The sequence below is a fragment of the Leucoraja erinacea genome, chromosome 16, assembly GCF_028641065.1.
Source record: "Leucoraja erinacea ecotype New England chromosome 16, Leri_hhj_1, whole genome shotgun sequence".
NCBI lineage: Eukaryota > Metazoa > Chordata > Chondrichthyes > Rajiformes > Rajidae > Leucoraja > Leucoraja erinaceus.
Genome location: NC_073392.1, coordinates 27850403 through 27869750, shown reverse-complemented (window position 1 = coordinate 27869750; position 19348 = coordinate 27850403). Strand labels below are relative to the sequence as shown.

General features: G+C 42.0%; 1 protein-coding gene across 1 annotated transcript in view; it reads left to right on the top strand.

The window, feature by feature from the left end:
• p4htmb (prolyl 4-hydroxylase, transmembrane b) overlaps positions 1–19348 on the top strand; it is a 53161-nt gene that overhangs the window by 22900 nt on the left and 10913 nt on the right. The window contains exons 4-6 of the mRNA XM_055647995.1: positions 1639–1735; positions 10817–10979; positions 18756–18941. Coding sequence (XP_055503970.1) covers positions 1639–1735; positions 10817–10979; positions 18756–18941 — 446 coding nt within the window. The remainder of the gene's footprint in view (positions 1–1638; positions 1736–10816; positions 10980–18755; positions 18942–19348) is intronic.

Sequence of the window (19348 nt, the reverse complement as noted above, 5' to 3'; positions counted from 1 at the left end):
TCAGTGGTTAAGCATCACAAGGTCTAGGATTAACAAATAATTAACAATAAAGTTTTCCCAATGGCTCATCAGTCAGTTTATGTGTGAATAATAACATATTTTTCAGTATTTTTAATCTTTGAAAACATTCCAAATTTTGAAGACTAATCCTGAAAATAATTATGAGACCCAATTGAAGATGCATTAAATCTTGACATGATGTTAAAACAAATGGATATGTGGGTTTGTGTATGACTCACACCAGCCAATTCTATTCTTTTTGTGTTGATGTTACTGGTGCAAGCAACCAGAAACATTGCTCTCTTTTCAATGCACATGAATATGAGGTGAGGGTGCTTTTCAAAATAATATGACTATTATTTGGATAAAATAGAAACCACAGCTTTTGGTTATTGGATCCCGCTAAGTTTGGGAATTTCCTCCCTAAACCTCTTTGCTTCTTCATCTTTGGAATCCTCATTACGATCTGCTATTATTATTGACCTGTTCGTCAGTCACCCTTTGGACCCTTCATCATCTCTGTGGTAAAAGTGCTATATAAATCCAGTTTATTGTCACGTATAATTTAGGCAATAAAGTGGTAGCCAGAAAAGAAGCTCGTTTTGGATGCATCTTTCCCCATATTGCTGGATCTTATTTCCATCCCAGTCAGCATTTGCAAGATTTTGCCACCCTCCCAACTTCTAAATGGTTTACAATCACCCTTTGAGTCATACAACAATACACCATGGTGTTAAACATCTATTATCTTCATAAATAAATAAAAACTAAATGTTGGAAATGTTCAATGGGTCAGGTAGTATCTGTGGGAAAAGAAACAGGTTAACATTTCAAGAATGGGATCATAGGTCATAGGAGCAGAATTAGGCAATTCAGCCCATCAAGTCTGCTCCACCATTTGATCATGGCTGATCTATTTTTTCTTTTCAACCTCATTCTCCTGCCGTCGCCCCTTAACCTTTGATGCCCTTACTAATCAAGAGCCTATCAATCTCCGCTTTAAAAATACTCAATGGCATTTGGCTTCCCCAGCCATTTGTGGCAATGATATCCACATATTCATTATCCTCTGGCTAAAGAAATTCCTCCTCATCTCCATTCTAAAGGTACATGCTTTTATTCTGAGGCTGTGCCTTTATGTCCCTTCCTTCATTGTATCTCAGTGTATGTGACAATAATAAACCAATACCTTCATGTTTCAACATCATCTGTTATTATTTTGGATTTCCAGCAACCATAGATTTTTTTGAATTTCATTATGTCCATATGGTTTGCTATATTAAGTGAACTTTCATTACTGTTGTTGTTCACTGAGGATCTCATTGAATTCCACTTTTGAACATGAGGACAACAGAGAGACATGACAGAAGAAAAAAATCAGCATAAAGTATTTGGCTGGCATGTTGGCAAGTTGAAGCCAAATTTAGCCAGATTTATTATGTGAATTCATTCTGGTGTTTGGTGGCTACTGACAAGAATACATCAGGTTATTTGAAAAACATTATACAATAATTTATGATATTTCAGTCAAAGTTGCATTTACTAACCACACTAATCCTACACCATTTACCTTTCTAGAAAATGCAATTATTTAGTATCGAACACTGTTTTTAAAGATTGTATTATTTTTAATAACAGGTTTTGACGCACACACGATTTGGTGATGGTGTCTGGATTACTCCTGAAAATATTCGCGAAATCTACACAGGACTTGAAGCTGACCCTGATGGGAATGGTGAGAAACCGTAATGCAGGTAGAGAGACAAAAGATGCCAAGGTCATTATTCTTGGAACAGAGGAAATTTAATATTACTCAAAATAATGCAGAATTTTTATTGAGTAGATAAGCGGACATTATTTTTACTTGGAGAAGGATGGGTCACTAGAGGCACAGACTTAAGTAGCAAAAGAAACGTTAAAAGAAATTAGCAATATTTTGTAAGCTGTGACTGACTTTTGATCTCTAATTCTTTAAAGTTAAAGCTTATTAATTTCTACATGTGTATAAAAAATGGATGATGTTATCAGGTAAAGTTATGACAGTCCTAAAGCAGTGTAAACCAGGTTGTGAGGAACTCTGCTTCATTTTTAATGCTGCTGCAGCAGTGTAGCCAGGACATGGCTGAAAATCACAGTCTAAACATCTTTTCTCTGGATACCTGGATTGTGCTGATTTGAATTGCTCTCAAAGCGCCCAACCAATTTCAAGAGAAGAACAAGCAGCTAGGGAAGATCATCATAACTGTAAATGGCCTTTTCAATTAAGACACAAGGAACTGCAGAAGTAGTCTGAAGACTTGGTCTGCAGAAAGATCCTGACCAGAAATGTCACCATGTCCTCGAGAGATGCTGCCTGAAACTACGAGTTACTCCAGCACTTTGTTCCTTTCCATCTGGGCTTGTGCATAAATAATGACCAACTACTAGAACAGAGAACAGTAGAGCACAGGAATGGGCCTTTCGACCCACTATGTTTGTGCCGAACATGATGCCTACTAGTGAACTTAATACTATCGCATCTAAGTACAGAACGACCAATTTCAAAATTTGTGAGCTTCAATTCAATCATGGCAGATTATTAAATTCATTAATTTTGATCATCTGAAAAATTGACATGTCAGTGGTTAGCCTGTTATGACAACTCAACAAGTTTGCTCTTCCCCTTAAAGGAATGGAGCTTGGCATACCCACTAGGTCTGATCATTGAACACAGAACAGTAGTATAGCATGGGTATGGGCCCTTCAGCCCACAATGCCAAACATGAGGCCAACATAAACTGATCTCACCTGCCTGTACATGATCCATATCCCTCTGGTGGGGCTTCGCCCGAAGGTTTGGCGGTCGATGGGGTCTGGATCCACCCGAAAGCTTGCGAGACGGCGTAAATGGGAGGGAGCTGGAGAAGTCGGATGTAAGGAGCAAGGACCGGGGTAATGCCTCGGGTAGGCTGCAGGAGGCGCCCCCAGGACACAAAGATGGCGGGGAGAGGAGAGGGATGTTGGTTCACGGGAACTGCTCCAGTACATCGAGCGGGCGGGCCGACAGAACTTTGAACTTTGAATAATGGCGCCAAAAATGCCGGTGCCCGCAGGTGTAATATATTTTTACCGTAAAGGTCAGGGAGAAGCAACAGTCAGAAGCAGCAAGAGCGAGTATTGGCTGAAAGAAGGTGAGTCGGAGGAAACAAAGATTTAAAAAGAGTCAAAAACCAGGTTTGAGTGTTTACCGTGAAGGTCGTAGAGAAGCAGCAGCCAGAAGCAGCGAGAGCGAGTATTGGCTGAAAGAAGGTGAGTCAGAAGGAACAAAGATGTAAAAGGTGCACCAAAGGCCCAGGTTCGAATCATTTACAAATTAGCCCTAAAGTAGTTGATTATGAAGGAGATAGAAATAAGTGCAGCTGTAGCGGAGCGGCCTTGTTGAGGTGAAGTGCCTTGGTGAGTAAAGTGCAAGTCTTTGGCTCGAGAGTCTTCGGCGAGGAAGCTGAAGACGTCTTGGACCGATTGCTGGGCATCCTCAAGGGGGAAAGGGAGCAACCGGAAGTGGTTGTGCATGTCGGCACAAACAACGTCGGGAAGAAGAGGAAGGAGGTTCTGCCACGTGAGTTTAGAGATTTAGGAGGAAGGCTGAAAATCAGGACCTCGAGGGTGGCTATCTCTGGTTTGCATCCAGTACCTCTTGCTGATGGGGGCAGGAACAGTGAGATAGGGGATCTGAAAGTGTGGCTGTGGAACTGGTGCAGGGGATAGGGATTTAGATTTATAGACCACTGGGATCTCTTCTTGGGTAGGGGTGACTTGTATAAATGGGACAGAGGTTGTACCTTAACTGGAGGGGGACCAACATTCTGGCAGGCATGTTTGCTAGTGCTACATGGGTGGGCTTAAACTAAATAGCAGGGGGAGGGGTCGACAAATTGGAAGTATAAGAATGGAGTTAAAGGGAAAGACGTCCAAGACGTTCAATCGGTCCAAGACATCTTGGACCCTGGCACCAGGGAGGCAACACACCATCCTCGAGTCTCGCCTGTTTCCACAGAATCTCCTATCGGTATCTGACGTTGGTCTCTCCAGTTGAGCCACAGTACCAGGATTTGATTGAAAGACCTGTCCGTCGCTCGGACTGGAAGTATCGTCCGTCCCGACAGCTTCCAAGAGGGTGTCCCTGTTTTCAACAGGTGCAGCCACCGGGGTCTCAGGCACTCCACACTTACATCTCTTCCTCATCGTCACCCACCTTCACTCTTCTTGTATCCTTGGTGTAACAATGTCATTGTAGGTCTGTCCAGGAAGCTCTCGGTTTCCCAGATGGTCCTGAGATCATCCAGCTGCTGTTCCAGTTCTCTAACACGGTCCTTCAGGAGCTGCACCTGGACACAATTTCCACAGGTGTAGTTGTCAGAGGCACCAACAGTGTCCCTGACTTGAGTAGGGGTGACCTGTACAAATGGGGCGGGTTGTACCTTAACTGGAGGGGGACCAACATTCTGGCAGGCAGGTTTGCTAGTGCTACATGGGTGGGTTTAAATTAAATAGCGGGAGGAGGGATCGACAAATTTGAAGTATAAGGATGGAGTTAAAGGGAAAGAGTACAGGAAAAGTTGCGAAAGACACCCGAATTAATGGGACGGAAAGTTCAAGAAGGGATAAGAGAGTGAAGTCGGGTGAAATAGGAACCAGTGTGAGAGGGGAAGTGAATACCGAATTAATGACTGCGCAAAGTATAAGGAATAAAAGTGGATGAACTTGGGGCTCAGTTAAAGATTGGTAGGTTGTGGGAATTACGGAGACTTGGCTGCAAGGGGATCGGAGCTGGGAACTGAAAATTCAGGGTTATACATCCTATATACAGGAGCATAGTCAAAGCTTCTTTAGGTATGTGAAAAGGAAAAGATTAGTTAACTTTTTTAAAGCAAGGCGGGAGAGAGAAAGCAGGGAATTATAGACCAGTTAGCCTGACATCGGTGGGGAAGATGCTGGTGGGGAAGATGCTGGAGTAAATTATTAAAGATGTAATAGCGGCGCATTTGAATAGCAGTAACAGGATCGGTTCAAGTCAGCATGGATTTACGAAGGGGAAATCTTGCTTGACTAATCTTCTGGAAATGTTTTGTAACAAATAAGATGGATAAGGGAGTGCCAGTGGATGTAATGTATCTGGACTTTCAGAAAGCCTTTGATAAGGTCCCACACAGGAGATAAGTGGGCAGAATTGGAGCACATGGTATTGGGGGTAGGGTATTGACATGGATAGAAAATTGGTTGACAGACAGGAAACAAAGAGTAGGAATTAAAGAGTCCCTTTCAGAATGGCAGGTGGTGATTAGTGGGGTGGCGCAAGGCTCAGTGCTGGGACCTCTGCCTCAGAAGGCAATGGAGGCCGATTCACTGGATGCATTCCAAAGAGAGTTAGATAGAGCTCTTAGGGCTAACGGAATCAAGGGATATGGGGAGAAGGCATGACCGGGGTACTGATTGGGGCACTTCCATGTGCCTGTCTAGGGCTCTGCTCCAAATAGAGAAAGTTACGTTAAGGTAGGGCTGTTCTTTTTTTATCTGGCACAAAATGATGGACCAAACAGCCCACTTCTGTATCATAAATGTTCTGCAATTATATGATTACTGCATGTTTAAAGTTCCAAATGGCCTATGCTGAATAAGGGGGATGAATGGGTAAGCTCTCTTTTTCTTTTGAGATGCAGTGGCTCCATTTCTGATTGTAGCTTTTAATTCCAGATTGTTTCAGTAACTGAATTTAAACTCCTCAGTCGTCAGTTCCAGATTAAAACTCATCTCCAAATCTTAGCACAGACCACGGGGTGACCAGTCAAGTGACAAATGTATTAGGTTACCATATTCCCAATGAAAAAATTGCAACTTGGAAAGCGTGAGAGTAGGGGTGAGGATGAGTTTGGGAGTCCAGGGATGCTGAAAAATAGAGGTTGATTACAAGAAAGCTTGCTTTGTGTTGTTACACATCTGACCAAAATCTGACCATTGACTTTATGGTTTAATAAGGCTTAGATTAGAGTGGACACTTCTACAGTTTTATAATCTATTAGATTTACTTCATTTGATTTTGAGTAAATGGAGCATACTTGTGTGCAATCGGGCTTCATGAAATTATTGTACTGCCTGGGGTCTACAGAAATATAGATTCAATAATTGATGCTGTCATTTCTGCTCACTAATTGAAGATGAGAACTCTGAAGGGGGTTGTTTGAATAGGGCCACAATGTATCCTGGTGTTACTACCCTGCTATTACCGAGAATGACACTATTGTCAACTAAACACAGCTGTGTTTAATACAAATTTCCTGTTTCAGTTATTCAGCAGAGAAAATAGTTCTGAAGTAAGTTTAGATGTAAACAACCACTTAGGAAGTTGCATTAATTACATTGTCTTCATTTGTAACATTCTCATCCACACTTTCCCACATCAGTCCTTCTATTGTTATAGAGTCATACAGCATGGATCCAGGCCCTTCAGCCCAATATGCTAATGCCGACCAAGATGCCCCATCTACACTACTTCCACCTGCCCGCGTTGGCCCATATCGCTCTAAACTTTTCCTATCCATGTTCCTGTCCAAGTGTCTTTTAAATGTTGTTGTAGTCGGCAGCTCGTTTCCAATGCCCCCACCACCCTTTGTGAGGAAAAAGGTGCTTCTCAACTTCCTATTAAATCTTACCCCTCACTTTAAACCAATGTCCTCTAGGTCTTGATTCTCCTGCTGTACAAAAGAGTTTGTGCATCTGCTCTGTCTATTCCCCTCATGATCTTATACACCTCTATAAGATCATACCTCCTGTGTTCCAAGGAATAAAGTCCGTGCCTGCCCAACTCCTCTCTCTAGCTCGGGGTCCTCGAGTCCTGGCAACATAATTCTTAATTCTTCTCTGCACTCTTTCTGGCTTAACATCTTTCCTGTAGCAATGTGACCAAAACAGAACACAGTACCCCAAATGTGGCCTTACTCCAAGTTGGCCAGTTATTTAAAGTTTATTATTTTGTTCTCCAGATTAAAAGCCGGTCCTCTTGTTGAGATGGAATCCTTTCATCAAATTTGGACGTTTTCAAATTTCAATGCGTTTTGGTTTTATTTGACCTGACTATATCATTTTTTAGTTTTTGTCTCTATTTTGAGAACCAAGGACGGGAAATGTATAAGAATATGGCAATGGGGTCATGACTTTGACTTTAATGACTTTGTCATGACTTTAATGAATGGTGGAAAATACACTGATTATGTGATGTGATTTTCAAACACCCAGTGTTTTCCTTTTGTATTTTTTCAAATTTCCAAATATGTCCATATAATATATGCCACACATTCATTGATGCATCATAATTATTGAACTAATATCTTATAAAACACAATAGATGTCTCCATATAATAATGTATAGTATTTATTTAGCATATATTGAACTATTATATTTTAAGTAACAATAGTTGTCCAAGAAGTGCCTGCTGTGTGGAGGAGGTCTTTGAGGTGAGGAGATTTGGTTCTACATGTCATCAGATTTTTTTTTTCCCTACAATTTCGAAATTCCTAAATTTCTAATGCATTATAATAAACAAAAGTTGTTTTTTGCTATTTTTCTCTGAAGAACATCTTCGGAAGTTAGGACAGGGTGGCACAATTCAAGTGGGGCAATATTTGCAAGTGGTTCAGCACTCAAACTAGTTTGAATATTTATATCCTATTCAGCGTTAATCATCCTCATCCCAACCGAATAGTTATGCAGGGAGCTTAATGTAAATAAGGTATTAGGTGGAATCGGTAGTCCATGTTAAGCTTTCAGGCCCCATGGTGAGTTTCAGCCATAGGAGGCACCACATCTATTGTGGCATTTAGAGGGTCCACTTCATTTCACCGAGGGAGGGCGTACATCCCAGTGGCACGTTGCCTTAATCCTCTGCTGCAAATTCTTTCCTGCTGGGTTACAGATAATCACTGATTATCTCTTTTTTAGGGTTTGCAATGTGCAGATAAATTTTGCCAATTCTTTTCAATCATGAACACTATCCCCTCTCCCTGACGTGTTCGGGGAGTTTTTTAAGAAAGAACAACATAACATACAGCTGCTTGTTATTACTTCACATCCTGCCCGTTCTAGATTTGCAAGTGTCGGAAATGAATGGCACCAGGCTGTTGGTTTGGAATTGGAAGGAGCCCACTTTTGGGTAATCTGGCTCAGAAGAGCACATTGCACCCTAAGCGACAGATAGTAAAATAACCAGGTTTCCTGGAATACGATAACTTATCAGAGCAGACATTAATGTAAACAGAAGATAGACACAAGTGCCGACTTAATTTAGCGGTATCATCTCCGGAGAACATGGATAGGTGGCATTTCGGGTTGGAATTAACCCAAAACATCACCTATCCATTTTCTCCAAAGATGCTGCCTGATGTTGAGTTACTCCAGCACTTTGTGCCTATCTTTGGTATAAACCAGCTTCTGTAGTTCCTTCTTATTACATTAGTGTAAACAGTATTGTGCTCACTTGTGATTCCCTTTACCATTGTAAACGCTTCAATGCTTGCTGTCATTTCACTTCAGGCAGAGCGGTTGAAAGGGTGTAATGAAGTGTTAGAAGGATTGGTGGGAAGGGGTGTGGGGAGGCATGGGAGTTGAAATTGGTCAGGAAGGCATTGCAAATGGACTTTTAATAATATTGAAACTCCAGAAACTTGAGCACACATACTAGCCTCTGCAGCACATTCCACTTACGCGATTTTTTCGGCGACTTGCCGGCACCCGTCATAATCGCAGCAGGTCGCTGAAAACTTTCAACGTTAAAATCCAGTGGCGACCAGAAAAAGGTACGAGCATACTGGCGTCACATGTCGACATGTCACGGGGTGACACCTATATTGCCGTGAGTAGTCGCCCAAAGAGTCGTACCTTTTTCTGGTCACCGCTGGATTTTCAACATGTTGAAGATTTTCATCGACCTACTGCGACTATGACGGGTGCCGGGAAGTTGCCGAATAAATTGCGTAAGTGGGACAGGCCCTTAAGAAAGCGTTAAGAAGTGCAATCTTTAAGATAACACGTTAAACTGTGGCATTTCCCACCCTTTCAGATGGCATAAATATCCCACAAAACCCTTTGAAATGCAGCAAGATTGTTATCTTTAAGAACTGCAGATGCTGGAAAAATCGAAGGTAGACAAAAATGCTGGAGAAACTCAGCGGGTGAGGCAGCATCTATGGAGCGAAGAAATAAGCGACGTTTCGTGTCGAGACCCTTCTTCAGACTGATGTGGGGGGGGGGGGGCGGGCAAAAGAAAGGAAGAGGCGAAAACAGTAGGTTGTGGGAGAGCTGGGAAGGGGAGGGGAAGGAGGGAGAAAGCAAGGACTACCTGAAATTATAGAATTCAATGTTTATACCGCTGGGGTGTTAAATACCCAAACGAAATATGAGGAGGGACACACTCTGGCCATGGAAGAGGCCCAGGACAGAAAGGTCAGAGTTATCCAGTATCTTAATCAATACTTCCCCCCGACCACCAATGCATTATGGCTGGATTTGTCCAACATTGCAATCCTTGGCTCTCACCACCACCTGCACTTGTATGTGCTGGGACATAAATTAAACTTTTTTTGTGGAGTTAAAGAAAATCAGCTAAGATCTTACATGGTAAGAGATATTGTACTAATTTTAAAAAGTGTATCATTCGATAATTTTATATCTATTTGAAAATAGTTACTGAACAAACATACTTGGAACCTAGATCAGCACAGCTCGTCGGCCTACAATGCCTGTGCCGAACATGATGCCAAGACCAATGCTTAACTGCCTGCACATAATCCATATTCCTCTATTCCCTGCATTTCCATGTGCCTATCCAAAAGTTCTTAAATGCCACTATTGTATCTGCCTCAACCACCACCCCCGGCAGTGGGTTGCAAGTATTGTCTACAAAATACACTGCAGTTACATACTAAATTCACCGTGACTGCACTTCCCAAGCCTGTGACCTCTGCCATCAAGACCCAAGAGAACATACCACCCACACATTGCTTATCATCCTGACTTATAATTCTCTCACCAGTCCTTCGCTGGGCTAAATCCCGGAAACTAACAGCACTGCGTGAATATTTGCATCTGAAAGGCCACATCGGTTCAAAATGTGGTTCATGACCATCTTCTTGTGAACAGTTAGGGTTAGCTAATAAATGTTGGCCTCACCATCAAGCTGATTGTAAAAAAATATAAAGAATTATCTGTCCTTTAATTCATTACAGTTTGTCTGATCTACTTGTCCATAGATTGTTTGCTCTTTTCTTGCAATACGATTGTGTCTACAATTCAGAGTCGGCTGTAAAATGCTTTGGGCTATCATGTAATTGTGGAAAGTGCTGTATCATTGCAAGTTCTTTCTTTACTGATTGATTTTTTTGCTAAGTCTGTTAAGTGGTGTGGAATAGAGGGAAGGAGGCAACCAAATCAAGGGGCAGGACTAATAGAATAGTAAAACAGGTTAGGAGGCAAAATAGTCTGCTTTTGTCCCTAATTGGCCTATATAATGTAGCTCTGTATAAACTGACACAAAGTGCTGGAACAATTCAGCATCTCTGCAGAATGTGGATAGGTAACGCGAGTCTGAAGAAGGGTCCCGACTTGAAACATCACCTATCCATGTTCTCCAGACTAGCTGCCTCATCGGCTGAGTTACTCCAGCACTTTTTGTCTTCTTTTGTAAACCAGCATCTGCATTTCCATGTGTGCACATCTCAGCATAAGTTGCTGTTTCTTAACGGAAGGGTAGATAAATGTAAGGACTAAAAACGATCTGTGTTTCAGGTTTGCTAAGCCTGGAGGAATTTAAGCAACTTAACACAAATGCTTTCCAATCATTTTTACGGCACCGTGGGGTGCAAAAGACCGAGCTGGTTCGCAACAGCAAGCACACGTGGCTGTACCAGGGCGAAGGGGCACACCGGATCCTGAGGACCATTCGGCATAGGTGAGATTCCAACCATGGGTTCTGTTGCATTTGGCAAGATTGCTGTTCATATTGAAGTGATTTGCAAGCCAGGAAATTGTGCAGTCGGCCATTTTTCTAGAATATCAGTCGCAAATGGCTGAGTGCAACTGGTGTTTTTTTGACAGCTTACAGTAATGCTTTTCATTTTAGTTTAGTTTAAAGACACACAATGGAAACGGGCCTGTCAGCCCAATGAGTCCAGACCGACCATCGACCACCCTCGTTCATGCGTATCCCACTTTCTTATCCACTCCCTACACACTAGTGGCAATTTTACAGAGGGTAATAAACCTACAATCCCGCAAGTGTTTTGGATATTGGAGGTAGCTGGTGCACCCAGAGGAATCCCAAGTGATCACAAGCACCACAGAGACTGCACCCGTGTTCAGGATCGATCCTGGGTCTCTGGCGCTGTGAGCTTTCCCTGCTGTGCCACTGTGCAAGAATTGAATTGGCTTGAATAATACCCACACTGCAGCAATAATGCTAAAGCACTGATGTCCATGCTGGTGAGGCCAAGCTTATGCCTTTAACAGAAATAACTCGCATCAAAAGTGCTGTACTAATGCAAGTCTCTTATTTGTTAATTATATTATGCTAATTAAAGCGACATAGAATGAAGGGAATGTTGAAGGCGGTGGAAGGACAGAAGGCAAATAGAATTGATGTGCAGATCTAATTGAATATGTATTTTGCAAGCTGCTGACATGAGTGTTATTGAGTTCCATTCAAGGCAATGGAATAGTGTTGCTCTTCCAACTTTTCTGCAATCTTGTAGGGATCTGATGAGGGTGTGTTTTATCTCCAAGAAGTGGCAAAAAAGCAGGCTGATAGCTGATTGATTGATGAATACAGCTCTAACTCTGAATAAAGCTGAATTAACTCTAGAAATTAATAACTTCACAGATGGCATGGACCCATTGTCCACATTTACTACCCATGGTTACAGCGCCCTCCATAATGTTTAGAACAAAGACCCATCATTTATTTATTTGCCTCTGTACTCTACAATTTGATATTTGTAATGGAAAAAAATCACATGTGGCTAAAGTGCACATTGTCAGATTTTAATAGAGGCCATTTTTATACATTTTGGTTTCACCATGTACAAATTACAACTGTGTTTATACACAGTCCCCCCATTTCAGGGCACCATAATGTTTGGGACACAGCAGTGTCATGTAAATGAAAGTAGACATGTTTAGTATTTTGTTGCATATCCTTTGCATGCAATGAATGCTTGAAGTCTGCAATTCATGGACAGCACCAGTTGCTGGGTTTCTTCTCTGATGATGCTCTGCCAGGCCTCTATTGTAGCCATCTTTAGTAGTGAATGACAATAAATAGCATTCCATTCCATTTCCATCTTCAGCTTATGCTTATTTTGGTGGCTAGTCCCCTTCAGTTTGCTCTTCATATAAAAGGCATGCTCAATTGGGTTCAGATTGGGTGATTGACTTGGCCACACAGGAATTAACCATTTTTTAGATTTGAAAAACTCCTTTGTTGCTTTAGCAGTATGTTTGTGATCATTGTCTTGCTGTAGAATGAACTGCCGACCAATGAGTTTGGAGGCATTTGTTTGAACTTGAGCAGATAGGATGCGTCTATACACTTCAGAATTAATTATGCTACTACCATCAGCAGTTGTATCATCAATGAAAATAAGTGAGCCAATACCTTCAGCAGCCATACATGCCCAGGCCATAACACCCCCACCACTATGTTTCACAGATGAGGTGGTATGCTTTGGATCTTAGGCAGTTCCTTCTCTCCTCCATACTTTGCTCTTGCCGTCACTCTGATACAAGTTAATCTCCCTCTCATCTGTCCACAAGACCTTTTACCAGAACTGTGGTTGCTCTTTTAAGTACTTCTTGGCAAATTGTAACCTGGCCATCCTATTTTTGCGGCTAACCAGTGGTTTACATGTTCCAGTGTAGCCTCTGTATTTCTGTTCATGAAGTCCTCTGCAGACAGTGGTCATTGACAAATCCACACCTGATCCTTGAAGAGTGTTTCTGATCTGTCGGAGAGCTATTTGGGGATTTTTCTTTATTATATAGAGAATTCCTTTGTCATCGGCTGCCTTCCTTGGCCTGCCAGTCCCTTTGCGAGTAGTAAGCTCACCAGTGTTCTCTTTCTTTTTAATGATGTTCCAAATAGTTGATTTTGGTAAGCCTAAGGTTTGGCTGATGTCTCTACCAGTGTTATTCTTGTTTCTCAGTCTCACAATGGCTTATTTGACTTTCATTGGCACAACTTTGGTCCTCATGTTGAGAAACAGCAATAAAAGTTTCCAAAGATGATGGAAAGACTGGAGGAAAGACTAGGTGCTGAGAGCTCTCCTATACCTGCATTAAGGAGGCATTTAAACAAAGCTGAGTAATTACAAACACCTATGAAGCCATATGTCCCAAACATTATGGTGCCCTGAAATGGGGTGACTATGTATAAACTGTAATTTCTACATGGTGAAATCAAAATGTATTAAAATGGCCTTTATTAAAATCTGACAATGTGCACTTTAACCACGCGATTTTTCTTTCTATTACAAATCTCAAATTGTGTAGTACAGAGGCAAATAAATAACTGATGGGTCTTTGTCTCAACCATTATGGAGCGCACTGTATATTAAGCCCGAGCTTGCATGGCCCGGAATAGCAGTGCCTCATTTACTGGCTCAAAGCATCCAAACACCAGAGATGAGGCTTGTGTTGTGGTAGGATCTCTTGCATTGCATTGAAGAAGCCCTATTCCTGAAACACTTCCAGAGGTCAGGGCAGGAAAAAGCTACCAGGTTTTATGAATATTTTTTGCAGCAAATAAGCAATGAATATTCACATATTTATCTTTTAGAACATAGAACAGTACCGCACAAGAACAGACCCATCAGTCCACGATGTCCGTGCCGAACATGATGTCAAGACCAACTCTTACCTGCTTGCACATAATAAATATCCCTCCATTCCCCGCATATCCATGTGCCCATCTGAACGTGTCTTAAATGCCACTATTATATCTGCCTCAACCACCACCCCCTGGTAGCACGTTCCTGGCACTCGCCACTCTCTGTGTAAAAATAAATTTGTCCTGCACATTTCTTTTATACTTTGACCCTCTCACCTTAAAGCAATGCCCTCTAGTATTTGATTTTTCCACCCTTGGGAAAATAGTTCTAACTGTCTACTCTATCCACACCTCTCATATTGACATATTGTCCAGCTGGCAGTCTTTTAAACAAGGATTGTCAGCTGGATTATGAAACTATAAATAGTTGAATGAATAATAACATTCTAAAGCTATAAATGAAACAAAGTAGAGATATCGGACTGGTGAGAGGTCATTGTTACAGCGTGTGACAGTTATTGGAGACCAGTCATAGCCCCAGCAATAGCATCTTACATAGGACAGCACAGCAAAGGAACAGTCCCTTTGGTGCACCATGTCTGTGTCAAACATGATGCCAAATCAACCTCTTCTGCCTGCACATGATCCATATCCCTCTATTCCTTGCACATCAGAAAGTGTTGGCTGTTTGACTTGGGATTAAGGAGCTGCAGACACTGTAAAACGTCATGAATGGAGAAGATGCACAGAGGCAGTCACTGCTATAGTCTAAGAAGGAACTGCAGATGCTGGTTTAAACTGAAGATAGATACAAAAAGCTGGAGTAACTCAGCGGGATAGTCAGCATCTCCAGAAAGAAGATATGTGTGACGTTTTGATCGAGACCCTTCTTCAAACTAGATTAGTTTAGAGATACAGTGTGGAAACAGGCTCTGCGGCCCACTGTGGTGGTGACCAGTGATCGCCCGGACACTAGTTCTATTCTACAGACTAGGGAAAATTTAACTTTAGAGACATTAGAGATACAATGAGGAAACAGGCCTTTCAGCCCACTGAGTCTGTGCCCACCAGCGATCACTCTGTACACTAACCTACACACACTAGGGACAATTTTTACAACTTACCAAACCTAATTAACCTACAAACCTGTACATCTTTGGAGTGTGGGAGGAAACCGGAGCACCTGGAGAAAACCCACGTGGTCACAGGGAGAACATACAAATTCTGTACAGACAGCACCCATAGTCGAGATCGAACCCGGGTCTCTGGTGCTGTAAGGCAGCAACTCTACTGCTGCGCCACTGTGCTGCCCTGTCGTTGGTCAAAGAAAGGAGGGTATAATCAAATCAGGCTCATGTGATTACTCAAGACTTTGTGGTTGAGGAGCTTCAGCTCTGGCATTTGTCCAGCAGTCAATAAGGATAGTGCAGCCTGCAGATATAGAGAGACTGCAAGGGCGGGATGAGCAAAGTGACCACATCGACGTGGTAGAGAGACAGGTATGTGGTAGCTGTATGGTACAGTGTACTCAGGGGTTACTTACTGTTTTCTGCATCCACTAGTGTGAGTTGTTAAACCTGTGAAGCCTTCACTACGCCATGGCATAGGACATCTCTTGGGGCTGGAGGGGAATGGAATTTAATGTACAGTTCAGGGTGATGCAAGAGAAAAAGATTTTGACTGATTGGGTATGGGCGTCAGTCCTAGGGAAGGATAGAGCTGCTCAGTTGGGACACAATTAAATTGACTTGTGTGCTGACATTAAATATATTTGGATTTGAGAAGTGGATTTTTGGACCATTTTTGGGTTGAGGGCAAAGATCAAAAACAGCTGTGATTTTGTTGAATAGCTGAACAGGGAAAAGGACTTTACATTTTCTTTGTGTTCCGAACTTATCACGAATGTGAGATGCATTTGCACATTTGCAAATTCAGGACCTCTGTTGGTTCTATTCCTCCACTTCTTGGCAGTCCCTTGAGGGTGACCTGCTTTCAGTCCAGTTTTCTGAATTTGGGGTAAGTGATGTGGTCATTGAGGAAACTGCAGATGCTTCCACAGCAGGGTATGAGATATCTGTTGAGGGTGGGTAGGTAGGTGTGCCTTTTTCTCTGTTTATGTAGGATTTGTTTGTGACCCATTGCATAACCAAGGCTTGCAATACCATTCTAATCGCAGCTACATCACTGAAAGACTATGGGCCAGAAATTCCCAAAAGTCAAATTAGAATGAGGCATTTCTTTCAAGGTGAGTTTGAACATTGAGTCACAGAGTTATAGAGTCGGACAGTTCAAAACAGGCCCTTCAGCTCTATGCCACCCAAGATACCCATCTTCATTGGTTCCATTTAACCTAAATCCCACTAAACCTATCCTATCCATGTACCTGTCCAAATGTATCTAAAATGTTGTTATTGTACCTGCCTCAACCACTTCCTTTGGCAGCTCACTCCATATACATTTCATCCTCTTTAAATTAAAAAAAAAAAAGTTGCCTCAGTTTAAATCTTTCCCCTCTCACCTTAAATGTCTGCCCTCTAGTTCTTGACTGCCCTACCGTGGCTGAAATACTATGTTCATGTATCCTTTCTATGATTTCATACACTTCTATCAACCCTTTGTCTTGTATGCTCCAAGGAATAAACAAATGCCTTCCCAATGGATTCAGTTATTCCTGATGGATCTGGTCTGATAACGAGAGGCTCAAGGCAGTGTATAATGGCCTGGGCAAAGCTGCCAGTGGTTGTTTATTGTTCCTGTTAATTTTGAGTTTTTTTAATTGAGGTGGTGGTGTTGGTGTTATATATGCCATGCCTTGAGATGTCTGCTCTGACTCGTCCAGGTCTCAGAAGTAGATATTAGGGCAGGATTCTATTCTGTCACATATACCTTTTTGGAGGAATCCATATCTTCCAGAGATACCGCCTGACCTGCTGAGTTACTCCAGCACTTTGTGTTCTGGGCAAGATCTGCAGTTGCTTATGTTTCAACCTATTTGTCTTTCTGGTCATATTCCAAAGTGCATTCTAAACCCAGTGTAAGGTAGAATAGAAGCTTTCCCTTAAAATGGTCTGTAAAGCAAAAGTAAGATTAATATTATACTCACACTACAGAACTTTACAAATGCAAACATCTCTGCAGCTCCAATTGATAATGGGGTGTGAACAGAATAGTCACAATGCATTGAATTGACCACTGGAAATGCATTGAAAGGGAGTCCATGGTTATGCAAAGTAATTATTCGTTGTTTGCTCTGTGACTCCTTATGAGATTACAGGTACTTATTTGACACTCAAACAGTATCACGTTATTTTCCTGAAGAAAGTGTTTAATTATTTAAATGTATGTACCAAGATGCTAGAAAGGCAGTACCTGTATGATGTAGAAACTGCAGATGCTGGTTTATACCTAAGATGGACACAAAATGCTGGAGTAACTCATTGGGTCAGGCAGCATCTCTGGAGAAAAAGGAATGGGTGATGTTTCGGGCTGGGACCATTCTTCAGACCGAAGGTAGGGGGTTGGGGGGGGGGGGGGGGGGGGGATTGACAGTCCTGAAGTAAAAATAGCCATGGCCTCAAATGGAGGTGACGTGGAGGTTCTTTTCTGAAAATATATTTTATTCATGACATTTATGAGACTTTGCATTTACTGTACCAAAGATATTACATCTACTAACCATATTTAGATTATATCAACATAACATCAATGTTTCATTCCCAAATATTCCATCAGTGACAGGTTTGAGAGATTTTTAAATGAGGACCTGCTCCTTTGTATTCATTGGAAGAGAACATTATTAGGTTAGGTATTATTAGATTAGATTAGAGATACACTAAATCCATGTCACCCATCGATCACCTGTTCAAACTAGCTCGATGTTATCCCACTTTCTCATCCACTCCCTACTGGATAACTGGAGACACACGGAATTGCAAATGCTGGAATCTTAAGCAAAAGTACTTGAGGAATTCAGCAGGTCAAGCAGTATCTGTGGAGTGAATGGAGAGAAAGGTCCTGATACAAAATGTCATTTCCCCCACAGATGCTGCCTGATCCATTGAGTTATTCCAGCACTTATTCCAGCTTTTTGATGTTGGCGATAACTCAAGAGTCAAATCAAGAGTGCTTAATTGTCATATGTACTGAAAACAGAACAATGAAATTCTCACTTGCAGCAGCATGATAGGTTTGTAAACACACTCATAGACGACAAAATAAAATACAGTTAATTAAAAATCCTAATATTAGTGCAAAAAAATCCCCAAGTCCTTGGGAGTTCATAGTTTAGTTGGTGTTTGTAGCGTTCAAGGGCCTGATGATTGTTGGGAAGAAGCTGTTCTTGAACCTGGAGGTCACAGTTTTACTGTACCTTTCTCTCGATGGGAGGAGCAAAATGCTGCTGCCATCGAGAAGAACTCCTGCTTTACTTCAAAATAATTGCATGGGATCATTTATATTAATCCAAAATAATTGTTCATACTTTTGCACCTCTGACAGTGAAGCCTTCCCTCAGCACTGCACTGGAGTGGTCAGCGCAGATGACCGAGGTGTGAGAGTATTATCCACTGATCAGGGGCGGCATGGTGGCACAATGATAGAGTTGCTGTCTTATAGTGCCAGAGACACAGGTTTGATCTTAACTGTACGGAGTTTGTACGTTCTACCCCATGACCACATAGGTGCTCCGATTTCCTCACACATTCCAGAAACATACAGATTTGTAGGTTAATTTGGCTTTGGTAAAAATTGTAAATTGTCCCTAGTGTGTAGGATAGTGTTAGTGTGCGAGGATCGCTGGTCTGAGAGGACTCGGTGGGCTGAAGGGCCTGTTTCAGTGCTGTATCTCTAAACTAAACTGATCTCAGGTGATGTGTCTAATCATCTTTAAATGTTATCTTTTGTTAGAGTGATCAGGTTGACGCAGTTACCTCCGGAGATAGTGGAGCACAGTGAGCCACTACAGGTGGTGAAGTATGATCAAGGCGGGCACTACCATGCTCATCATGACAGTGGTCCAATCTACGCAGAGACCAGCTGCTTCCATACAAAGCTAGTAACCAATGGATCCACTCCATTAGAAACCTCCTGTCGGTTAGTGACCACTTCTAGCAAGTTTATGCTTTGTTCCTCTGCAGAATGCTTTCTGTGTTTTCCTTTCAAAGCTACTGCCATCCCATTCATGAGCAAAGTACAAAGTCCTTTAATAACTCGGCAGGTCAGGCACCATCTATGAAGTTCAAAAGTAATTGGAACAGAATTAGGCCATTCGGCCCATCTATGCCATTCATTCACGGCTGATCTATCTTTCCCGCTTAACCCCATTTCCTGCCTTCTCCCCATGACCCATGACACCCTTTTTAATCAAGAATCTGTTAATCTCTGCCTTAAAAATTATCACAAAAAAAATAAAAAATTATCCAATGACTTGGCCTCCACCACCATCTGGGACAATGAACTTCCTCAAGAGGGTGTGGATATGCAACGTTTCAGGTCAAGAC